This window comes from Argiope bruennichi, chromosome X2 (genome assembly GCF_947563725.1).
Source record: "Argiope bruennichi chromosome X2, qqArgBrue1.1, whole genome shotgun sequence".
Classification (NCBI taxonomy): Eukaryota; Metazoa; Arthropoda; class Arachnida; order Araneae; family Araneidae; genus Argiope; species Argiope bruennichi.
The window spans coordinates 125509903-125526657 of NC_079163.1; the positions used below are offsets into that span (position 1 = coordinate 125509903).

At 27.9% G+C, this 16755-nt stretch overlaps 1 protein-coding gene across 1 annotated transcript; it reads left to right on the forward strand.

The window, feature by feature from the left end:
- The first annotated feature begins 7732 nt into the window (after window positions 1–7732).
- Window positions 7733–9025, forward strand: LOC129960553 (GATA zinc finger domain-containing protein 1-like). The gene has a single exon (XM_056074040.1). It carries the CDS (start codon window positions 7886–7888, stop codon window positions 8483–8485), a length of 600 nt encoding a protein of 199 aa, XP_055930015.1. The 5' UTR covers window positions 7733–7885; the 3' UTR covers window positions 8486–9025.
- The last annotated feature ends 7730 nt before the right edge of the window (window positions 9026–16755 follow it).

The window sequence follows — 16755 nt, forward strand, 5'->3', positions numbered from 1 at the left end:
TACTTTAAGACTAAACTCTAGATTCGATACCTTTAAGAGGGTTTCAAATTTTAGAAACCTCCATTCCTAACTTTGAAGTTATTTACCATTCTAAAGGATGAAAATAAATGTCCAAAATGAAAAAAAAAATGGGCTTTTAAGTAGGGATTTAAATAAATTCGTAGATCAAAGTGTTAACTGAAACATATCAACGAAGAATTTATGAAAATCTGCATTGTTATAGTGATTATTTTAAAGAGATTTCATTATTTAGAGAAAACTTGATTTCAGAAACGTAAGAACAAATAATAATAATAATAATAACTAATTATAAAAAAAGTATTTGATCTTACAAAGCTCACATTTATTGCGAGTCGCTTTATGGACAATTTTCTTTATATATATAAAAAAATTGTATCATACCCAAGTAGTATTTGTATCATACCACATTATATTGTATCAATATAGTGTGCTACGATACACTTGTATCACGAAACACTTTTTGAAATTCAAAATTTCAATTCGATAAAAAGTAGTCACTATGATCTCATATTTACCAAAAACATTTTCAGTCAAATTCAAAATTGGTTAGATCTTTCGGAATGGGCATAAAATTTTAATATTTTGTTGAAAAACATGGATTTCTAATTAAAAAAAAACAAATAGAAAGTTAAACTAAAAATTTAAAGTTTAAAATAGTAATTAACAGTAGAAAAAAGTAACATATGTGTCAGATAAAATTCAGGTATCCCAGAATAGCAATAAAATTGTTGGTTTTTCTCAAAATGAAGGTCCATTGCTAACGGTTTCATTTACTTCTTGTCTACTTTTTAATTAAAAAGTTTCTTGAAACCATACAGATAAAAATTATTTCAAAATTAAAATGTGCTAACTTAGCTCTATCTTATTTTTTTATTTTATGAAATTAAACTTATTTTTGAATTAAGTGAAAATAATTTATTAAAAAGATTACATATCTGAATCATACATGATGAAGATTATATATTGAAGTAGAAAGCGAATTTTTTCTGGGACAGAGATATAAAGTTTAGAATGTTAGTTGCCAACAAAAAAAAATTAAAACTGTCTTGGCATATTTAGTACATCTCCAGGAATCTGTACGAAAACATTATTCTTTTTTACCAATAGGCATATTATTAAATTTAGAATCCATCCTTTAGGCTAATATCAATTATTCTATTTAGTATATATATTGTAGTGCAGCTTTTTGAACTAGAGAAAAATTTATTTTGTGAGATTACAAATAACTAAACTCAGGTGAAAGTCCTTTTCTTGGAGATAGGTGCCAAAAAATCTGCCTTCTTTTTCTTGAATATGTGACATTTCCTATATAACAGGAGCTTATCTAGAAAGTACTCTTCTGCACGGTTTAAATGTTGTAAATATATAAAATCAATCAGTGATAAGATATAAATTAAAGGTTTCTCATGAAAAGGTAAAATGCCGTCAAGATATTAGTTCAAATCGCATCTTAGAAATAACTGCATTCTATTTTGACTGTCAAAAAGGTGAAATAATAAATAAATAAATTATAAGTGGTAAATCAATTAGGATAGTTGTGCAAGAGCACATATATTTTATTGAAAAACAATGTATCGTAAAAAAGCACCCAGAAAGATCATTTTGAAAGATATAGTATCATCGATAATAAAATGTCTGAAAAAAACATTGCATTGAGGAGAAAAGTATTAAAGCTGTTACTTTGATAGTATCGTAACAAATATTGGAGCCTCTAATGAACCAGTTTCATTTTTAGAAAATGCTTTAAAAACCCCACTACAACCTTCATTTAAACGAATTTTCTCTCAGAAAGATATGTCCACCTTCAGTTGCCCAACGTCTAGAGCTACTTCTATGAGTGGTACAATGGTACAACAGTTAAACATTTAAGAAGTTGTCTAGTTTTACTAATTGTTGAATGCAATAAAATATATAGTATTTTTCCAGAGTTTGCTTTCAATGAATTGAGCACAAACAAAAAGAAATCTCCGAAATATTTGCCATACTTCGCTAACAGGCGAATGCCCACAAGAGTTAACCAGCACAAATCCTACAATTAACTCCCATGCCAGATGATCAGAAATTGCAAATCAAACTTTATGTTTATACATTACACCGCTTGATAAACCTCCACTGTTGAAAAAGCCGACTAAATTTGTGATGAAAATTTGTGTTGTCTCATTTTTCACTATATGATGTTATCCAAGAATTATTTTCATAATATAACACTTTTTAAAGATAATTCAATGCTTCAAGAACTTAGAAGACGAAGTTAAAGCAATTGTCCATTCAACTCTGTAGAGAAAAACTTTGATTCACGAAAAATCATTAAATGTCTGTGAAGCAAAAACGGACAAAACACTCGAAAAATAGACTTAAAAGCAAGGAGGGTCTTCAAACCATTATTAGGTGATTTTGAGGCAGACAGAAACATGGATTTTACTGAAAATCTATAACTTTAAATTTTTATTCTTAAAAACACAAATTTGCATTCTATTTATATTTTTTAAATCGAAAATGTATGTTTTTGGTATAAAAATTCAAACGTTAGGTACATCTCAGGAGACTTAAATACCTTTCAATTTGACTAAAACGTTTATTAGTACACGTGTGACCATAGCTATATATATATATATTATCAAATTCAAAGTTTGAATTTTTAAAAAATGTTTTGTGATACGCCCTATTGTGTAATATTGTAAAATGAAAAAAGCGATATTATAAAATTAAAAGAAAACAATATTGTAATTATTTCAAAATACTGAAAGAGTGTAAAATTAAAAAAAACTGTGATATTGATCAATAATGGGTTTCGTTATTGTATAATATAATTCCCAATATTGTACAATATGGTTTTCGGTTATTCAACAAATTAGCTCTTAATACTATAAATATTCCAAAATTAAATTATAAAGTAGGAAGAAATAATAAATTATTAATGCAGATCTTAGATATTTGTAATATAAATTTTCGAGACTTCAGCTTTTCATTTATCTCGAGACTCGATCCGAAATCTTTGGGCTTGTTAACAATGGTTAATTCATTTGGCCATGGAAATCTTGAAACATGGCTTTCATGGTTATTAGATGCTTGGAGTTTAATTTTTGTTGTCCTTTTAATTTAATAACTTTTTTATAATTTAGAGAATGTAGGAATTAGAATATAATTTGTATTAAAAGAAGAAGCGATTTCACATCTCTCTTCACACCAGAGATGCATAATCCACGAATTTTTGAATAACAAATATTTTTGCTAATGTTATTTTTAAATATTTATTCCGAATACCTCCTTTTCAATCACACTTTTAATTAACAGTTATTAATAATAAAATTTATTAATTGGAATTAATAATTAATTTATTTATGATAAACTTAATTAATGTATTTAAGCCTAATTTTTAATTTTAATTCATTCCAAATCATTAATTTAATTTATTTATTTAAGTTAAATATTTTCTAAAAAAAATTGAAATAAAAAATGTCATTTCTTTAAAGATTTCACTTTAGTTCTATATTCTGTCAGTAGATAGCCCCTATAAAGAGCGCCAATGGCAGTTTCATTTCACAGGCAATTAAAAATTATCCTTATGCCAAGTCACTGAAAGTCAAGAAGTCAAGTCACCAATACTATAAAGAATGACTTCACTCTTACAAACACTTTCCTATGAATAAAGCTGCTTTCAGTGATATGTGTTTCGAATGATTACAATGATACTATAATTGACTACAATGATACCATGATTACAATGGTACTTTTCAACCCATTCATAGATTTCTCTCTTTCCCTCTATGGCCTCAATTAAGGGAATGGAAGAATGTCATCCTTGAGGCTGAAAGTCTGTTTCTGACGTTTCTTGTCCTCCTGCAGGGGTTACCCCTTTTTACAGACTTCTTAATTTTCGGCCACATGATTTCATTTATCAGGGAATGGGGTCAATTCATGTGACGTAAAAGTCACATGTCATGTACCTCTTGCGCATGGCATTTAAGTTTCATCCGCGTCGCTCTCTCATCGATCAGTCTGCCATTAACGTTCTCCGCCAAGTATGAAGCGGATTTTTTGTTTACATTTGAAGTTATAATTTTTTAGTCATTTTCTTTCCTCTTATTATGTGTTAACAGAGGAAATACTGGTGTGCTGATGGATGCATGCTTTAATGCGAAACACAAGAGTGTTTGTCATGATAAAATGTTTTTTTTTATTTTCCTTTCAACAATCCTGACTTGGGTTGATAGCTTTGGTATAGATTTTTTCAAGCCTTCGAAGTCGGTGATATGCTCCGATCATTTTGAAGAATTCATGCAGTGTGTGTCCATTTATTAAATATAGCTGTTCCAGTAATTTGTTAGAAAAACTCTTCGAAGAAAAAGAAATCGGTAAGCGATTTGCCACCAAAAACAATCAAACAAAATCATGAGTGCATTTCTAATTTACTTCATTCACATTTGATGAAATTTCTGATAATTTTGAATATGCTTAGAAGGTTTTAAAATGTTTACATGAGTATTACATTGCATTTTTTTACAAAATCTTATCTAAATTTAATTAATGTAAGTAAGCAAACTCCTATTGCAAAAATAACAACTGCTATAATGCTAAACTTAGGTGGAAGTGAATATTACTAGTTTTCTAATTACATTTGCAGATTTGTGATGGATTCAAAGTGAATTTATATCAAACATTATTTCTATTGTTAAAAATGAAATGTCAATAGTTTATTGTATTTAAACTGAAATTCACTGTTATCATAATATCCTGTTATAACACTGTGCACCTCAGTGATTTCTGTTTTAATAAATAAAGGTCTTTTCATTGAAAATAAATTTCCATATCAGCATTTATTATATAATTTTTATTCTCAACTTCATTGCTACATGCATGTTTCACTTTTTTTTTCTATTTCTTTAACATATCAATTTTGAATTATAAAATTCTGTGAAAGCATAAGAGTGTTTCTTTCAACTCCTCTTTATATCCTATTTAGCTTCTCTCTCTCTCTGTATATATATATATATATATATATATATATATATATATATATATATATATATATATATATATATATATATATCATGATATTATTCTTGTTTATTCATTCAATATAATTTTTATCAATGTAACTTTAGCATTTAAAAAAATTTCATAAATGTTCTGCTTTAAAAGTATACTGTTCAACATTATGTTTTTATTAGTGATAAAAAAAAAACTGTTCTTTAGTATCTAGGATGTTTCTGTTGAATAAAATTGATTTCATCATTTACATTGACATTCTTGTCATACTGTGTTTATATTATTTCTAAGTGTTGTGTCTAGAAAAATAAATGTTGATAAAGAGTAAATAGTTTTATTTTTAGTTTTTTGTATTAGTGAGTACATTGAAACATACATTTGATCATATTTTTTTCAAATAATTATCACATATATTTTATCTCTCTCTCTCTCTCTCTATATATATATTTGTAATTTGTAAATAAAAATTATGAAAGCTTGATTTTGTTTGTTTTCCTTTAATGATTTCTACAAATTAAAATGAAATTATTTATTCATAAGTTGCATAGATTTAAAAAAAGGTATCCATACCTTTTATATTTCATAATTTGAAATTGTAAACATAATTTATTCAATATATACTAATTTGAGTTTCATGTTCTTTCTTCTAAGGAAACTGAAAACATCAAAGTCTCAATATTTATAGAAGTAATTACATAAGAAAAAAAAATACAATAATTTCATTAGTAAGCTTTCCTAAGAGTAATAATTATTTTTAAAAAGAACTAACTGGGGGAACTATATTCATAAAATTCAACATTCAATACTATTTAAAGGAACATATGTAATTTTTCAAAAACACTGCCATAGTCATATGTCAAAATGTATCCTTCGGATAAAAAAAAGGGGGTGGGGGGATATGGGAAAGGAAAGAATAAAGCGGCACCAAACGAATTAAAAAGCGATATTAATTAATTTTGCATAAACAATAATTCCATTGAAAATACTAATTACAATTTTAATATAAGAAATAAAATTATATAACTAAGAAAATTTGGAGAAAATAATTCAAAATAATATCTTTAAAAAAATCAGAAGTTTTTAATAATTGAACGGCTAGCTTAATATTTACTAAACAATGTCAACAACAATGTAAACAGTGTCAACGTTATCGGCAGACATCACGACATGCGCAGAACGGTTGAAAATTGAACAGAAGCGGTTTGTTTGGTACCTGACACGTGACCGTGAATTGACCCCATTGTGTCTTTGTGGTTTGGGATTGATGAAAATCCACGACTCATTTTATTTCTTTTCCACCTACAATATACATATCCGTCTATTGCAGACTTATTTTTTACATTAACATTGTATTTAAATGGAACTCGGTTGGTTTCCCGGTGAGTTGCTGTTACATTAATCTGAGAAATATCGATTTTATATTGAATTTTAATCACCATAAATGCAATGCATTTTATGTTTCAATATGCGAGGTAAAAATATCAATGATGATGAATTTTGAGCTGACCATAGAGCTGATTTTTCCGTCATTTTACAGGATTTTTAGGCTTTGATTTAATGTATGAAAATTCAAATTTGAACATTAAGAAAATATAAAATAAAGTTTTCTTTAACAAAAGAGTGCTCTTTAAAATTCTTAATGATTTGCTTAAACATAATAATTTTGTCATATTCTATTTATCGTAAGAGTTGGTAAAAATTGTTTCAGAAATAAAATTTTAAAAAATTTAAATTTATTTATGAAAATTATTTACTTTCCTTTCATTTTCTAATATTAATTTATTTTATTGTAAATAAATAAAAAAAACGCTAGGATATTTTATCTAAAATCAAAATCAAGATATCGGGAAATGTATCCGGTTTGTCCATCATTTCAGGTAAAACGTATTAAAATGAATGCTAAACTTTAATATCGAATTGTAAAACACAAAATTGACATTAGCGTTATCACATCGTTGATAAACGTAGAATTTACATTAAAATTTAACCTTGAATATAATTAGTAAGATCACTGTTTAGATGATTAATTGAAATTCCTGAGAAATATCTTTTGCAAGATTGCTGGTTCTAAATTGGCATGCCACTTCTGTATTTATTTATTTATTTATTTTTTAGTATTGAATATTACTTATTCATTTACTAATTTTGGAATTTGTACTTGCATTTTTAGTAAATAATCGAAATTATAATTTTATGTTTAGATCTTGGGAATCTTTATAAAAAAGACTGACAATAAAGTTGTATTATGAATGCATAGACTATACCTTAGTGTTTTTCGAATATTACCATTGAATGTCAAAGTTGATTAAATCAGAATTTCAGCAAAATATTCATACTGACATTTTCGAAGATTATTAAGAAAATACTCTGATATCCACCTACATCCCCCATTACAAAAATCGAAGTTAGCAATTATCACGTGATTTGTTTTATAAGCCAATACATGGACAGACAAAACTAGTTAATTTTTCTTTTATACCCCATAAATAATATAAATATTATTTTAAATTAATAATTAGATCAAAAGTTGAAATCAAATAATTATACCAAATTTCATGACGTTAGAGCTTTATTGCGCTCGTCCAAACTACTTCAATTAAATTTAATCTTTCCCTAAACTTATAAATTAAAGTAATTATTCCACATTATGATTTGGAGATGCTTGTGACCACTTTGTAACACCGCGGAACTCCGCAACATCACGATATTGCCTCTTGTAATCGATTGTGAATCGATGTCGTTGTTCTCGAAAGCTTCAAAACTTGTTTTTCTTGTTTCCCGTTAGTCGAAGCGGCGTTGTTTTGACATTTGAAGCTAGGGGTCTTTTTAAGGAGTTTCCTATAATACTGCTATTGTGATATTTTTTATTTTAAGAATGGAAGTAAAAAAGGAAGAAGACGATGAAGTTGTAGGTGACTATATATTTGATGGAACTAAAAGTTCTGCGAGAAATAAAATTAAAGTTCATCAGTCAAAAGAAAATCCTACCTGCAAGACTGGACAAAGCCGACGCCGCAAAATCTTTAAGAAGAACAAATCTGTTTATAAAGGTCCTCGTGCCATTTCTGTTCCCGTTGCTACCAACCGGGTTTATTATCGTGGTTCCTATTTTACTAAAGGAGATGTTGTGTCACTTATTGATGATCAAGCGCGAGTTTATTATGCTCAGATTCGTGGCCTGCTTCAAGACCAGTACTGTCAAAAGAGTGCTGTCATAACATGGCTGCTTCCAACCCAGAGTAGTCCAAAAGGACGCTTTGATCCAGCCACTTATATCATAGGCCCTGAAGAAGAATTTCCAAGAACGCTTGATTGTCTTGAATTTGTTTGTCATTCTCCAAACGGATATTATTATTTGGAAAATCCACGTCATCCAGAGGTACAAGAGAAACCAGTATGTGGATTTGCTTGGACAAGTAAAGGTCCAAAAATAGTATCTCTTCCTGCTGAAGAATTTCATACTGACAGTGAATAATCAGTAATATCGAAAACTTTTGGCATTTTGTAAACTTTTTAGTTTGAAATGTCTGTTTTTTATCCCAGCATATTTAATTTTTTTTTCACACTTATCATTCTATTTTGAGTCTGTAATAAATATTTGTCGTGAAATTGTGTTGCCTAAAATTTAAACACAGATAGCTGGGTAAAATTTTTTTTTAGAATTATTAAAAATTAATTCATTACAACATTAATTAAAGCTCAAATTTATTGGATTATGTTGATATATTTCAGAATGGCTTAGTCTTTTAAAAGATTATTAAGAAGAAGTGGAGAAGGATATGTTATTATGTAATATGATAATATTTAAAATCAAGATAGTTTTATTATTTTCAATATGATTGCAGGTAGTTTTCTTAGCTTCAACAGGTTTATCTGAAAGTATTCAGCACTTTTATATAGAGCTAATTTCTTGGAGTTGCAATTTGTCTTTTTAAATGCTTGATATATTTTTACATTGCATCTTTTATTTCTCTTTGATTCTTTACACTTGTTTATTAAAATTCAGGAAATTTAATGACCCGATTTTGATGATTTTTTGATAGTGAAAAGTATCAAATAATTTGTAAAATTGTCATCAAAAATATATTTAAATCAACTTGATATGCTTTTCTTTAATGATCTGAGTTGTGAAATCATTCTTATAGTATTTGTCATGAAATTCAATTTTATAATTATCCAAATATTTATTATATATTAAATCAGGCTATCATAAAAATTAAAACTGTTCATTCCAGCTTAAAATTATTTTTGCATTAGGTGATACATAAAGTATGGATAATAAGTAATGTGTTTTCACTGCTTACAGTATTTCATACAAAATCAATAGCAGTATTTGCAAAAGTAAACTTTTGATATATAATTGAATTATAAATTATATTTGAATATTATTATGTTAAAAATTCTTATATTTTATTTAGGATAGTTAAAAATTTAAGAGTAATAGAGTTAGACTCTTGGAAGTGTAATAGCATTGGAGTATGTTTCAGTTAAATAATTATTTATACCATTCAAGATTATGGTAGTTTTATAATCATGATTTCTTGATGAGAGGACGATAGTTTTTAATCATACTTGCTTAGATTTTCAGAGCTAGTCTACATTAAATTTTTTATATTTCAAATATCTGCATACGAATGCCAGAATGAGTTAGCTTATTAATTAACCAAGAAATGCTGTTTATAATATGAAGTAGAAATAACTGCATGTTAATTCATCTGCATTATATGGGAAAATTGAGTTGACAGAAGTTGTGTACATACACTGTATGGATAAGGTAAGTGGTTTAGTTCTAAGAATTGATGTGAAAGTGCTTTTAAAATTGGTGGGTTCATTAGAGGAATTATAAAAGCCATGTTTTCCCTTCGGCTTAACTGCTGTACATTACACTGTACAGATATGGAACTATTGCTATTTGAAACAGAGTGAGGTCATTAAAAATTCATCATTCTAGAGCTTTAAAACCCTAAAAATGATTGAAATAGCCTTTTTTATTTTTTTATGTCCGTTTAAAAGTAAATAATTCATGTTTATTTGATTAAAATTCCAGGGGAAAAATATTTTTAAGATTTCAAGGATTTGATTAGATTTAAAAAAAATTTTGGTTTATTCACTTTAAACTCCTTTAATACATCAAAATAATTGAATGCTTAGATGGGTGAAGATAAAGGACTTCTCAAAGACCACTATTTGCATTTTCTATTTAAGTTTGTGTAATCAAATTGATTTCTAAGTAAGACAGTGGAATTCAAATAATGATCATTTTAATGTATGCCTTTTGCTATCAAAGTGGCCTGTAAAGCAAGCTGCAAATATAAGGATGGATATTTTTTTTAAAGATAAAATGGGACTTTAATTTCAATTTTCCCAATATCTGTTAAGTCCAATCTTGAATTCAAAACTGTGTCAGAAAAGTCCCCCTCTTTTTAATAATTACCAAATGCTGTAGTAGGCTTTTTTTATTGTTTAGGAACAGTCTTGGACAAAATAAAATCTGTTGATAAATCACATTTAAAACCATGCATTCTATTATTTTAAGCAGCTTGAATGGCAAGACTTTTAACATAGCCCATTAATAAAAAAAAGTGCTTAAATTTGTAAACTATTTTTAAACACTTTAAAATTGCTTGGATTTAAAAAAAAAATGTGCTCAGTTTTCTGAGGAGTGTAAAAAAAAAAGAGAATTTTCTTAGTTTGTTTACCCAAATGTTGAATTGAAAGCAGTCGTGAAGCTTTGGTTATTGGATATATCAAGAATGAAATTGATGAAAAAGAAATCCTGAGTGAGATAGATCTAGAAAAGTCAATATACATGAAGATAATGCATACTGACCCTTTTTCAACAATAGGCACTGCCATGTATCGAAATGCTGGAATGGTTATCTTGATTAAGTAGTGTGATATACAGACTGAGCTAAACTTGCTATGACTGGAAAAAACACTTGAACTTCTTTAATTTTTAATGTTTTAGAGGAATTTATTTTAGTTATGCCTGAAGAATATATGTTTAGCCCGTTGCATTTTATTAACTTGTGTAGTGCTAGAGTCTGCTTCACAAGGGATCATGGTTTGCCTAACAGGAAGGTGGAACAGTCTGTCCGATGAAAGGAAGGGATGTAATGATGATCCTTTCAAATTTTCTTTAGATGTTTATTTTCTAATTGAATAGACCATTGTATGAACAAGGTATGAAAATATTGTGTAAATCCTTAGAGGAATTTCTTTCTATACAGCCTATTATTCTGGTTGTACACATTTCAAAAGAAATTATTATCCTTACAAATGAAAAAGTTAGCCTCAAGTCATGTAATTCTGTTTCTTTAATTGGAGCTTTTTTAAATTTAACGAAGCTCAAACAAAGCACAGAAATATGATCTGGCTATCAGGTTATAAGTTTTATTCAGCTATGATAACTTGTTATTCTCATATCTCAGTAACTTCCTTTAAGTAACATTTTTTTTACTATAAAATCTTTTAGAGGAATATACATAAGAATATTACAGCAAATGTGATAAAAATATTTTATTTAAACATTTACAAATAGATAGGGCAGTTTTGAATCCGTATCCAGGCATCCAATAGTGTATTTCACATTATAAATAAAAAGGACTTTTAAATTATAATAAATAATTATGATTTTACAAACAGACATTACTACAAATGGTAAAATGCAGCATTCTTTCCAAATTACTTTGGAAATTATTTTTAGTTTCGTAAAAAGTCAAAACATTTTTTCACTTGTTTATCTTTTCTGTGATTGTAGAAGTCATAAATGAACAATTTTCCATATGTTAAATTTAACAGAGAAAAGGAAATAAAATCTCCGTTTTGTATCATAACAGTACAGTTGAAAGGCTTAGGGGAATGCAAAGCTAGGTTGAAGACTTCTGTATAATTTACTTTGGAGGAAAATTCAGTTTCAGTTGTATTTGATCAACATGTAGCTTCTACTTACTTTTTTTTTTTTATATAAAAGTGTGCTTTTAAATTATGTCATCAGAAATTATTTAAAATCTTTTATTCATCATCTTGTATTCTCAGTTTTTAATTATAATCAAAGAGTAACTGTTTCTGGACTAATTGAGGAGGTTTCCAAAAGGAAGGACAAGGCAAATCTTTCTCCCAAATATAGTTCCTGTAATTAATTGTAAATCAAATTTAATCTTTAATGTTGTACTTTTTTTAGGTACAGACACAGTATTTATTGTGCCTCTAATTTTAATGCCTTGTATTTCAGTTTGGATGACTATGTTAGGATTTGTGTAGATTCATATTCACTGAAAGAAAATTCAGAAGAGAACTATGGATTGAAAAAGTTAACAGTGAGAGACAACATTTTATTGATTGATAAGTCAATGACACATTCACATGCTTAAAATTTATTTTTTTACTTACGATTAATTTGTTTTTAAGATGAAAGTGCAAATCTAAGTGTTTTCATTTTCATTAGGTGCTTTATCCTAAAGTTAAGTTTGTATCCTGTTCAAATTGCTTTCTTCTAAGTACTTATTGTGATATTTTACTGGCATTTATGTGAATTTTAATCAAATGGGAGTTATAAAATGATCAATGAAAATAATATGAAAAGACACTTTAAAGCGATTAAAATTTAATATTGATTTAAAATTATTTGGAAGGGTATTCTTCGTGAATATTTATACTTTAGTACATGAACACATTGATTGTGAGGAAAAAGAAAAACAGTCATATAACTGCTTTTTACAGAATTATTAGAATATTTTATCAGAATCTGAGTTTTTTTTACAGAGAAATTAAATATTACTCGATGTTTAAATTTATTGGTATGAATATTTACTCATGCAAAATATAATTATTTCTATCCTGTGAAATTCTTTTCAGAATGAGCTTATACAATTCCAAATATCATATAATATACATTATTTCCACTGTACCATTCAATGTGAAAATCAATCCATTCCAATTTCCCTGTCTTTATTATGACTATCTCAGTTCAATTACCTGGTTTGGGGAGCATACACCCTTTTATATTATCAGTAAGTAATATTAAATTAAGTAGTTTGAGTAATATTAAATCAGAAATATAGAGTTTTGCAGGGATAACTTTTAAAAACGATTATCAAAATTTTAATCCTTACAGAGATCAGTCATGCAGCTAAGAAGAGGGGGAAAAGAAAAAGACTCCGAGATGTTGGCCCAGATTTGTATGTAGGCACTGATTTGCAGATTAGAATATGCGCATTTTATTAACTAAAGGATTTGGATTTGTTTTGCAAACATATGGCAATATTTAGTTTAACATTAATTAATTCAATGTTATTTCATTGAAAATTTACATATTTAATAAGTTTATTAACATATTTAAACATTTAAAAACTTACAATCGTAAAGAATTAAAATTCTTTGCTGGTGAATTAGGCATCTTTTTAGACTTTGGAGCATGTCCAGATTAGAAATTTCAGATAAACTTTCATTAAACAATGTTTTGAGCAAAATAATGGAAGATCAGCTAATAAATTAAGAAATTCAATTATTAGTAGGAAAAAGCAGTGCATGTTTCTGTGGAAGAGCTGGAAAAATCTACGTAACAAAAATTTTCGTACTTACGAGTCCCCCTCCCCCCGTTATAAAAGGGACATTGCATTTGACAATACCTACATATAACGTTTTTTTCGTACCTAAGGATAAATTGGAATAAGCACTTCCTTTTTTTAAAATATAAAAAGGGTAGATTTCGTTTAAGAATATTTATAAAAAAGTCCAAATTTATTGACTTAGCTCGAAGCTGACAAGCGGTGGAAATAGCAAATGAAAGTTGGATAATTTTTAAGACTGCTATTTCAAAATATACACAATTTGCAGCACTCTGGTGATTTGTATTACCATCTTATTCTGAAGTTTGACTTCAAAAAGATTTTAATGAATTATAATGCTAGGAGAATCAATGAATTTCAAAATTAACATTGTAAACGAAGGCAGTTTACATATTTGAGGACAAATCCTTTTGAGACCAAATAGCTGGGTTTCAGAATTTAGCAATATATATATATATATATATATATATATATATATATATTTCTTTCTGTAATAAGAGCAATAAAATGACAATTTTTTTCATTTTAAATTGAATATTATTTATTTAAAAATAATTTTCTTTCACAAGTATTTACATTTATTTAGTACATTACAACAGACTTTACAATGAAACTAGAGAAATTATGAATATTTAATGGTGCTATTTACCAATCTACATTGCTCCTTTAGAGGTTTAGTTGTTATATTAACGTCCCATTTGGAAACAACACGAGGCCTATTTCGGGGCGGACCTCGTAATCTTGAACCCCGATCAGATGACGAGGGCGACACCTGAGCTGGCCTCTCCGCAACGCATAAGCGGAAGGACGTCTGGCCCACAACTTCAGCTTTAGTGTGTATCAGGGCGGATATGCAGAGAAATTGGTCTGGAACTTGGAACACTCCGGCCTCGAAGTGCAGAGCTTACAACTAGGCCATCGTGGGCCGTCCATTGAGAGGCAAGAAAAAACTGAATGTTATATCACTTGTAAACTAATAAATAGCAATTTATTAATTTATGTATTCTACCTCTTGGGAGATTTTTAATCTTCATCACAGTTTTTGAGCTAAGAAGGTCCCAAAGGATTTGGGTAATTTTCAGTCAAGACTTGAAATTTACTGAAATGCGAAGAATTCTCATATTGCTGCTTATAAACATTTGCCTTTAGGGTGTAAATAATAATAATAAAAAAATATCCTTACTATGATAACAAATAAGACATGCTTGATCAAACTCATTTCCTAAATGTAACTTTTAACAGTACTTATTCAAGTCTTGCACAGAGTGAATAGCTAAATTTTATCTTAAAATTACCACTTTATTACCACCTTTAGAGAAGAGATATGAACCAACAATAACAAAGTCGTTTAGATTTTAGAACTGTGTGTTAGGATGAAATTGAACACGTTGGGAAAGAAAATAACCTATTTTATATAAACATAAACATAGAATGCAACCAGTGAATGATATGTTTAATAAACACTGAAGTGAAGCTACTGTTCATTTCAGGATCGCAAAACTAGCACGTTTCAGTGATTGTATTTCGACAAGGGGTGGTACTCAGAAAGATGAGCAGTTATTACGCCACCTATACAGCGATAATACGAGTTCGCACTATTGCTAAATATAAACATCTCCTTCCTTCTAAGCTTTTTTTTTTTTTTTGACTAAATAAACGTATGCACAAAAAATTTTCAAATCCGAAAATGAGCAATGTTTAAATATTATGCAAGTATATTATGAAAAATTTAACTAAAGCACTTTTAATACACATCTAAAATTATTTTATTGCACTCCAGTTAGTCGTATCAAGGGGGCGGGGCGAAATGTAATTTCCAGGGATACATAAAATTATCCCCAAAAGAAAAACGATTTTTTCCCCTACCTAGAGAAGCAAAAGGAGATGAAAAGTTAAGTAAATGAGTTTTTCTTTCTTTTTTTTAAAGAATCAATATTTCTCTAAACAGAAGGAAAACATTTTATACTGATCTTCAGATTCATTAGTATTTCGCCAGAGATGAAAGATCAAATACTGCAAAGAAAACGCATTTATTTAATTTGGCACATCTGAGCACAAGGATTAAAAAAAAAAAGTACTTTCAAGGCTCTTATACAAGGGCAATTAAAAATAAGCAGTTTTTAAAGACTTTTACACTACGCAATTGCCATTAATGAATTTTTGAAATATATTTTTCCCGCCACTACACATAATTTACATATATATATATATAATTTGGATAGAGAAAGGAAATTTAATAATACCTGAATGGAAAGAATTGTTAGTTAAGGGTATCTTAAAAACATAACTTTTTTTAATGTTAAAATGCCAAATTGACAATATTTTATGTTATAAAGTTAGTTAACATAAAAAGTACCTAGTGGTCATCTAAGTAATTCAAAATAGTTTTAAAGATTTTTCCACTGGTTTGCTTTTGGCACATTTACCACTTTTAGCCAGCAATTACATCACTATGAATTTTGAAACAATTTTTTAAAATACGAAACCACAGATATTTTTCATTTTTTTTATAATCACATTTAAATAAAAAGATCAGATCATCTCTGAAATTAATTAAGTCGTAGAATCTCATCTGGAAACCGCATACCTTTTTAACATCTTTTATTTTATTACTTCAAGCCAGGTCATGATTACTGATAATCTGGTTTCCTTTGCCGCATTTTGGTAACACCTTTTTTCATTGCAGTCTTTAGGCAAGAAAAGATTTTAAAAGTATTATTTGATATTCTTATATTAGTATTAGATTATATATTAATATTTCCATAACTTTCGAGATTTAGAAAAGCAGTAAATGCTTTAACAGTGTTATTAAAACCAGCCAAGAAAATAATTTGTTCTAAAAACGGTATAACGCATTAGTAATGAAATCAATGGTTTTCACACTCACTCACATCTGCATTATTAACTGCATACTTATCATGCAAATGTGACACAAACTTGAAACAAAATAAGATGAACTTTATAAAATTAATTGTCCCAAACAAAAACAATGAAAAGTAAAGTATAATAAATTGAATAAATTTATACAAAAAATAAAATCTCAATGATGAAATTTAATTCTATATATATAAAAAAAAAAAAAAAACCTATACGTATATTCAAGACATGAGAAAATGGGCGAATAGCAATCAAGGGCACGTTATAATGGAATATGGTTTTAAGGAATGGAAAAAGG